We start from the raw sequence: 10,000 nt of genomic DNA on the forward strand, positions 1-10,000 counted from the left end.
TAAGTAAAAAAGTGTATTTCTGACGAAGATATATTCGAGACCAAGTACATCTCTAGTGTTGTGAAGATATTCATTCTTATTCATACCTTTTCTACATTTGTCAACATGAATCCAGTTGACCTTGACCATATCTTCGTCCACATACATTTTATGGACCTTTTTTATTTATAGGCATTTGGGCTAAAGAGTTTGTGTTCTTTTTTCGATTTCCATTGCCGATTTTGATGAAAATTACACCCTTTTATCTAGACCTTAGCGAGATCTCTGAGATCATTTTTTTTCAAATCGTCCGAACAGTTTTTGAAATCACCAAAGAAAAAGAAAAAAGAAAGTTGACCATTTTTTTAAATCCCAAAAATGCAGTCATTCTGATCGTAGTATTGTACTAAATCCTATAGATAAGGAATGTAGGAAACCCTTTTTTCAATTTCGACTTTTTTAGGGGTAGGGGGGATATTTTACGAGTCGACTGGCAGGTGTAAAAAAAAAAAAAGTTTTTATTTCATATATTTGTCACTTTTACAAAAAGCACAAGAAAAAATCGAAAAATCCGTTCCCTACATTCCCTAGATATTTCATTTATCTACAAAATGAACCATAATACGTATATGTTGGATTAAATCTGCGTTTGTTAGAGCATTGGAGCCGACATGGGTATACTTCCGAAATAATGGTCGTTGAAACTTTTTTTTTCTCTTTTCATCATTTTTTGGTATGAATAATAAAAGGGAGAAGCATAATCTTCCTAATCATAATCGGTTATCATCTACCTCCATTCCGAAGTCTTCTCAACATGTCTAAAAAAAAAACTCCTTTTCCTTACGGTAGGGTCCAACATTCTGATTTCATCTCTGCAAACCCGTTTCATTGTTTGTGGAAAAAATAGCACTCATAAAAATAGCAATTTTGTTATGCCTACACCCATAAAACTTGGCACGTAGTAGGAATTGCCCAAGGCCTCTCTGGTCCTAGATTTTTAAGTTCCTGGCTCCTTGTTAGCCCTGCTTTTTGGATCTTAAAAATGCAGAAATCTCGATTTTGGCAAGATGCCAGAGAACCCTGATGTTCCCTTCCCCAACAAAACACTCCTTTACGAGTCATTTTCAACGAGTGGGCGATCATCTCTCTGTCTCTTTCCGCTCTTGAGGGATCCTGCTTCTAAAACTGGCCGTACCACTGTATGTCCTGATCTCGGCGATTTGGGACCCTCTGTATCTCTGCTTCTAACGGGCCCTATTCTTGAAGATTGGCCCGACTACACCTCGGCCCCTGGGGAACCCTGTTTAGCAGGACCCTGGAAACCCGCTAAGATGCGTTTGTGTATTACTGCAATGGCCCCGCTGTTTGAGACGGCGTTTCTTGAACGTTGTTTTACGCAAGGTCTATATATGTACTTAGATGGACCTTGGTTTTACGTACGTTTGGGAGTAGATTGGATCTCATTGGCGGTGGGACATCCCCCCCCCCCCGTTTTAGAGATTCGGGAGGAGAGTTTGGGTTGTTGGGTCCCCGAACACTGGCCAGTGCCGTGATGATACATTTAATTCTTGTTTTTGTTTGCAACTCAGCTTGTATTAGGCTTACTCCACTGTAACTTGGCATTTGTTTAGGTGTATCCAAGGCGTTTCTTAAAAAAAAAAAAAAAAAAATCGTATTTTTGACAAATTGCCAAATGACTCATATGGTCCCTATACCGAGAGGACCCGTTCCCTCATGAGACTTTTCCGACGGGTAGTCGATCAACTTTCTAACTGGTTCCGTTCTCGAGAGATTTGTGTCCTCCAAACGTGCTACCACTGTATGTATATGTATCCCACCTCAGCTGATTTGGGCCCCCTCTATATCTCAGCTTCTACCGGGCTGAATCCAATGAAGATTGGCCCGACTACACCTCGGCCCCAGGGGAACCCCGTTTTGCAGGACCCTGAAAACCGCTACGATGCGTTTGTGTATTACTACACTGGCTCTGTAGTGTCAGACGGCGATTCTTGAACTTTGTTTTACGTACGCTTGGGGTAGTGATCTGTTTTTCGGGAGTAGACTGGAGCTCAGTGCAGTGATGTATGTATATATCTATTATATCTATTATATATATATATATATATATATATATATATATATATATATATATATATATATATATACACACACACACACACACACACACACACACACACACACACACACACATATATATATATATATATATATATATATATATATATATATATATATATATATATATATATATTGTGTGTGTGTGTGTGTGTGTATGCGTGTGTATGTGCGTGTGTGTGTGCGCGCGCGTGTGTGTGTGTGTGTGTGTGTGTGTGTGTGTGTGTGTGTGTGTGTGTGTGTGTATTATATATGTATGTAGGTATATATATATATATATATATATATATATATATATATATATATATATATATATATATATATATATATATATATATATGAACAATCAGTGTAAAGGAAATTTGTAATAAAACTAACATTTAAAAATAATACATTATATTTGCTTATTGTGGCTGATCTTGGATTATTCAATAATTCAAAGTAATAAAGATCAACACTAACTGCAGTGTTTGCAAAATCATTGGCTTCCTACATTTGTTAAAACAGAAGAAAAAATCCTAATTAACAAAGAAAATATAACAATATTTCCTTGAATAATTAATACCATTTTGTTTAACACATAAACAAACTAATAATTCACAAGAATCTCAAATCCCTTTATCGCAAACACATACTAATTTAAAACTAGGGAAATTTTTTAAAAGACAGGAGAGTCGTGCAAAAACGTCTTGAAATCACTGAACACTAGCATGACCCACATGCATTCTTTAATTTTACTTTTAATCATAAACTTTAAAGAAAGCAATATTACTGACACCCACAGATACCTATAAAAGTATATAAACCTAACATATGAATGAAAACTTATCCATATATTATTCAGTGTATTCTGATATGAAATATAATAAATACTGAACTTAAAATGCACTCTAGCTTGGTTTCAACTAAACTTGGTTAAAGGTCAGCTCTGTCTGAAGAGAATATTGATAAAACCAGAATAATTGTGGTATAACTGCCTCTATCATTACTAAAGTATAGGAAAATGACCACATTAAAGTTTGCTTGAACTCATTTACATCATATCTACTGTTTATAAAAAATTAAATTGCATGTCTTTACAGTTTCATATTGTACAATCAAATAATGGACTAAACCCGCTATTTTAGTATAAAGGATTGAAGAAAACAATTCTACCAGAACAACTGAAATGTTATAAGGAGAAAAGAATATCGCCACTATCTTAAATATTTGGACTTCAACATGATAATTGTATATCATAAAACAGCAGATAAACTAAATTTTGAAAAATTGATAGAGAAAGACTACATTTTAATATTAAATTTTAATCTATATATATATATATCTTTAGAAAATTTAAATGCGTGTGTATATGTAATTGTCTTCACACAATGGAAGAGCCATGAATTAAAATGTCATACACAATAATATACTTCATGATTGGTCAGTAAAATAGATTTCCACCATAGCTAAGGGAACTGACTAGGGAGCAATAGTTAATTTTCAGTTTTATATATCTTAACTAATCTCAAGTTGCCTATCTAATGAGAGAGCTTTACTGCTAGATTAAAAAAGGAAAACTGTATATTCGTAATACAATTTTCAAAGGTATAAAATTACTGAAAGACTACCCTCAACCCATTGGCTCCTGGTACATGTTCTGTCCACTGTAGTTTTGTTTTGTCATTTTTGTTTACACATACATGGCTCCACAAGTGTTTACCCCATTCCTTGAATTTACGGAAAAAAGTGTCCATTTCTATTAGCCTTCATCTTTATAAACATTATTATTATAACATTATTAACAATACTAGTAGTAATAAAAATAAAGTCTTTTCTTTCCAAAAACTCAAGGAATAGAGTAGAGAACTGCTATTAGGTAGGCCCAGTATTTGGCTCCTTGTTGACTAAACACTTTTAGAGCCATCTATGTGTAAAAAACTAATAACCTAAAAACATAATGTACATGGTATATATACACATGCCATCCAGGGGTCAATGGGTTAAGCATTTTTGCAGGCTTGTAATTATATATATATTTTTTCTTATATTATGTAATTCACTCTTGTGATTATTCAAGCTTTGTGTTGTCAAACAGGAGTCGCATATCATCCATACTCTTAAACAAGATATCTGAAAATTTCCTAGAGTCAGTGGTTGGGCAAGACCTCTTGGATGAAACATGGAAAAAGATATTATACTCTGTAGGTAACATGTAAGAAACACCATATCCTTCATCTGATACTGGTCCAAAACCTCCACCAGGAGAGCACTGAAATGAGAAAAAATAAGCATTATTTTTAACTGTTACCACTGAAATGGAGCCAATCTGCTTCAGTATTTCAAGTAAAATCTACCTTCTTATTATTAATGTTAGCCATGAAAAAAACAAGTGATACACACTGTTTGTCATATTTTACATATTTTTTACACATGCAGTGAATGTGAATATTTATCAATCTAATCCTATCTTCTCCGAAAGAACATGTAGTAGTGATTTTATAGCAGTCAACTACCAAATGGATCACAGCAGCATCATAAAGATTAAGCTACCAATTTCAGTTTTCTTACCATTTTCCTAAAAGGCTCCAAGTTTATGTCTGGAGTATTTGCCTGAATCTGTTGCTGAGGCTGCTGGGATGTTGATAATGTCCAGGGCCTCCGAATAGTAGTCTCAAGGAATTGACTTTCCTGTGATGTAAATTGCCAGTGTAAATTATTTTGAGGTAAATATTAATGATTAGTATCATAAAACCTGTAAGCACTATATATTTTTGTCCTCAATTTTTATCACATTTCAGTTTGCAGCATGGATTGTCTAAGAAAACATTTTAGGTAAAGATGAAGCAACTTACATAGCCAAGACCCTTTGACACAACATAAAGAGCAAACAAGTGGCGATCAATCCCTTTGCCATTCATTGCATCACGATACAGCTTCTGGTGTCGTTCTCCAGCCACCCTCAGCAAATGTAACAGCTTCTCCTTCGGCAATTTCCCACTAACCATTGCTCTATGGAAAAGATCCAACTGTTTAATCTTCACAAGTCAAGAAATTTGTGCTGTAATCTATTATACATAAAAGAGGAATGTTCCAGTATACCTATATTTGGGCAAGCAAGAGAGTATAAGTTTTATACAAAATACTGACTGATAATAAAAAGTGTGATAAGAAATCTATTGGTACAATATTAATTTTGAATACTAATAAGTAGACTTGTGCAAACATAGTTTACAAAGCAAGCAATTACTCTAAGATTTTGCTTTTACTAATTTAATCCCAAGAAGTTCTGTTAGAACTATGGAACATTTAGCAAATAACTAATTGTCCATAGATTTCATTTTCTAAAATTTTCCTAGATGAGTGTGTTTCTGTGACTGTGATCATTCTTTTAAGCAGACGTCGCATAACTGCCTTTATATAATTCTTAAATTGTATACAGATATTTTCTACAAATGCTTGCATTTTTTAACTAATTTTAGCTAGAGCTCTAATTTTTTTACTTGATCTTAATCACTCATATGAAAAAGGCATTGATCATATCCTTTTTCTAGGTGAAAAATACATATACCAAATCATCTACAAATCTGTGCTAAGTCCTTAAAGGATACTAGTCTTAAAACTTACCCACTAACTCTACTGTGATCATTTCAAGGAATATTCAGGTGGGGGTAACACCTGACTCCCTTCTTCTTAAAATTACCTTCAATTAATTTTGGAGTGACATAAAGCAATCTTGATCAAGGTGCCTATAGCATATCCTTTTGATCTTTGTCTTACTGATGGCATTAACTGGTATCTTAGGACATGTCCAAAACTTCATGGACATTTTCATGCATCAAGTCTACGAAGGGGCAATTTTTGAGCATACATAAAAGAAGTTTTGTGTTGATGACTTGTGATTATCAGCAGTTACCTAATATCCTATATAGTTTAATAACAACACTCCTATCTGATGGTATCACATCTCCAGCTGATGAGTTGCTATTTTCAATGTACATATCCTTGAGTCATAGCCTAACCATGGTAGAAAAGACATAAGTATGATGGGAGTATGGTATGAGTCAATGGAAAAGGTGATAAATAGGGCATGGTAGGGGAAACCTTATGAAGCAAATATCTTTTGAGGAACTACTCCCTCTCCCCATTTTTTAAACATGTAAAAATAATCGCAAAGAAACATTTTAAAACTTTTTGACAAAGAGTTGGAATCACTCTGACTTCCGAAGCTTCCAAGTAATTACTTTGCATGTCTTAGTGTTATGCTGGTTTCCTTCCTGATTTTTCACTATACTCAAAAACTGTAGTTTTGATTGTTTAATAAAGTAATATTTTCCTTTTGCTAAAAACATGCAATGAGAGTTTATCTATTTAAGCTAAAATCATTTATGTCACTTCAACTTTTACTTTCTGATCAATGCCCTCAACATCATGACTAATTTAAGAACATGCTAGTGCTCATTCAATAATATCTAGATTTTATTGAATACTAACCATATTTATCAGTTGCAATCTCACACTGCACATACCATTTACAAGAGCACTGAACACTGAAAACAGAAACTTACAACTCTGGTGACATAAAAGGAGGCTTCCTCTTCACACCAAAAAAGTCTATAAAGAAGCATAAGCCCTGAAAGTGTGGTCTCTCCATCTAACACTTCTCGAGTTGTCTACTGATTTTGGCTGCTGATCTGATTTGTAAATTTTGTGAAGTGATTGTGTTCAGTTGTATGCAATTTGTAGTTGTTCTTTGATGAGAAACAAAAATGTACATACACGCCTAAATATTTCTAAATCATGATATCACACTTAAAAGGCAATCTACAAATGTCATATCAGTGTTATTTGCAAACTCTCTTTCAAAATACAACTATTCTGTAATCAAAAAAGATATTTTCACATACACATTGAACCCATTCTATCTCACCTCACAAATGCAGCAGCTTCCTCTGAGCATGATCGCACAGTTTCTGTTCTTCCATTCTGGTACAGCCTTGTTGCTGAGGCCTCATAAGTCTGGCAGAATCTGAAATTACCAATAACATGAATCTTAATTTTATATTAAGACTGCTTTTACATCTATAAACAAACACACACACACACACACTTTAGTGAAATAGTTCCATACACATCCAAGCTATTAAAGATTCCCACTATGGTGTGCATTAAAGTTTAAAACACTGTAAAATGACAAATAGGCTGATGATATATATCCTTATTATAACTAAATTTACCAGAAACTGCCATACCTGCCCGTGTGACGATAATATGCAAGCTGGAGAGCAATCTGAATGAACGCATCAGGACTAACACGAGCCTTTTTGATAATACCCTTGCCAAACTTGTTATGATTACGGATCTCTAGGTCCAGATCCTCATTATTCTGAAAAAAAGTTTATGTTAAATTTTGTTACTTAAAATCATCATAACTCACCTTTCCACTTCGTATCCATCATAGAAGTATATATACACATACATACTTATACAATCAACACAAAAAATGCACACAGAGCTACACAACCAAAGGTAATCAACTTACCTTCTGGTTCAAAACTACTGCTTTATTGATTTCCTTCTCAAGAGCATCTGTAATGTCCCAAATGATCCGTCTTGGTGGGGCATAGTGGCTCTGCTTGAAAGACTTCGGTGGAGGCATCACTTGTCCATTGTCAAGATACCTTTTTTCAATCACTCTGTTGAATAACAAATTTGTTATTAGGCTGGGCATCAGAAGATATTGTTCACTGCTAAATCTACAACAGAGGTTTAGGTTTTATTATATGACTCTGAAATCTTACAACCATTCCACTAACCAAAATCACACTTAGGTACATAATAAAAGAAGTGAGAACTCACTGGAAACATAATGTACAACAAACACAAAGAAACTCACTCCATTGTCATTGCATATTCCCAGACATGGCCCATTGCAGGTGCATCAGCCATTGTATGCTCTACGTTCAAACCACACTGGCCATCAGGGAAGAAACACAAGTTGACGCTCTTGTCAAACCTTCAAAGTTGAAGATTAAAAAAATATCAGATAACAGTAGATGTGTGTATACATACATACACATATCTATTTTCATCTGTTTCTCTATCTATCTATACATACACAAACACATACACACACACACATATACATATATATATATATATATATATATATATATATATATATATATATATATATATATATATATATATATATACATATAGATATATATATATATATATATATATATATATATATATATATATATATATATATATATATATATATATATATATATATATATATATATATATATGTATATGTATATGTATATGTATATGTATATGTATATGTATATGTATATGTATATGTATATGTATATGTATATGTATATGTATATGTATATGTATATGTATATGTATATGTACATAGAACATAATATAAAATTATATAACATCATACAAAATAATCAAAATATTAAAAAAAGAAAGAAATTTTAATAATAGAGCAGATCATATAAAGAAACGAAAAAAAAAGAAAAAGAAAAAGAGATCAACCTTACCAGAGTGTACGCCCATCAGCGTGCAGGAGTGTTTTCCCTTTGTCTACGATGCTCGCTGGTGGCTTGTCAAAGAGAACAACCTGAAAAGAACATCATATATGTCACCCTACTTCATTCTTGATAACAGTATTATATCTAAAAACAATTACTGATCTATATCATAAAGTTGATTTTCTTATATACTTGTGGATAAGAGGAAGGCCACTTTTTTTTCCCTGGAAGATCCTCGAATAACTTAAATTTTGATGTAAAAATCATGACATGTTTCAATGTCTGAATGCAAAAATATAACTATAGACAACAGTCCTGGCAATGTTTTTCTCTGAATGTTGACTACTATTTACTAATGTTTAATACTGAAGCAAAAATACATTAAAAACACAATAAAATATATTCTAATCCTCACCATGCATACTGCCTTGAAGATGAGATCCATATTGTCTTTATTAATGCCTGATGTAAAGTTTTGCTTCTGAATTCTAGCCCATTCCCTTCGTTCAATTGCAGTGAGGGCAGCAACACTGCGTTCGCTCTCACTTACACTCTCTGTTCAAAAGACAAATGCTAAATTAGTGACATTCATTTATATCTTAGCTTCCTCGATATTTTTTTTTTTTTAAGCATCTGGATTCTCAGCAATAACAACTTTCTTCCTTTTAATCAATGCCTTCTAGAATAAGCATTAAAAAATCCATAGATATTTGGAAATTTCTGGCATGTTTGTGGTTAATCCTTCAAATAAAGTTATATTTCATAATCTACAAAATGTCATACTGCTCACCCTTGTGTTTGTCTGCATCATCAATAATATCTTGGAAGAGTCTTTCCAATTCAGCTGGAGACAGTATCTGGTTCTTGTCATCATATATATTAAGTTGATAGAAAAGTCCCTGTCTCCATACCACAACATGTCGAGATTCAGTAGAGTCAAAATGGAGTAAATCATCTATTTCTCCACCAGGAACTCTGTAGTGTAAACATAAACGTTTAAATTGTTACCATAGATACTTTTCTACAAAAATACTATTTCTAACTTATATACAATCAAAAGTCACATATTATGCTCTTCCTTAGCTTAGTACCAGCATGTTCCACAATTCTTTTTCTAAGAACTGGTACTGAATATTTGGTAAAAAATAAACATCCTAAAGAATAGAAGTACTGTCATTTTGAGCATACAGTGAGTTCTGTGACCCAAATTATTTTTCAGTTGGTATTTCTTATAATTTAGCTATACATTTCATGAAGATTTGTGTGGGGGTCAAGAGCACTACTTAAAAGTATGAGAATTGCATATGCAAAAAGGATATTTTCTTATTTATCAAAATTGAAACTTGTTTATCTTA

General features: G+C 33.1%; 1 protein-coding gene across 1 annotated transcript in view; it reads right to left on the bottom strand.

The window, feature by feature from the left end:
* Positions 1-2,494: 2,494 nt before the first annotated feature.
* The window catches only part of whd (carnitine O-palmitoyltransferase whd), a 53,388-nt gene continuing 45,882 nt past the window's right edge, over positions 2,495-10,000 (bottom strand). The window contains exons 9-18 of the mRNA XM_070121849.1: positions 9,436-9,620; positions 9,061-9,200; positions 8,655-8,734; positions 7,991-8,110; positions 7,637-7,790; positions 7,347-7,480; positions 7,025-7,123; positions 4,950-5,106; positions 4,666-4,785; positions 2,495-4,366 (exon numbers count right to left, since the gene is read on the bottom strand). Coding sequence (XP_069977950.1) covers positions 4,166-4,366; positions 4,666-4,785; positions 4,950-5,106; positions 7,025-7,123; positions 7,347-7,480; positions 7,637-7,790; positions 7,991-8,110; positions 8,655-8,734; positions 9,061-9,200; positions 9,436-9,620 — 1,390 coding nt within the window. The 3' untranslated portion in view covers positions 2,495-4,165. The remainder of the gene's footprint in view (positions 4,367-4,665; positions 4,786-4,949; positions 5,107-7,024; positions 7,124-7,346; positions 7,481-7,636; positions 7,791-7,990; positions 8,111-8,654; positions 8,735-9,060; positions 9,201-9,435; positions 9,621-10,000) is intronic.

Source organism: Penaeus vannamei, chromosome 5, assembly GCF_042767895.1.
Source record: "Penaeus vannamei isolate JL-2024 chromosome 5, ASM4276789v1, whole genome shotgun sequence".
Classification (NCBI taxonomy): domain Eukaryota; kingdom Metazoa; phylum Arthropoda; class Malacostraca; order Decapoda; family Penaeidae; genus Penaeus; species Penaeus vannamei.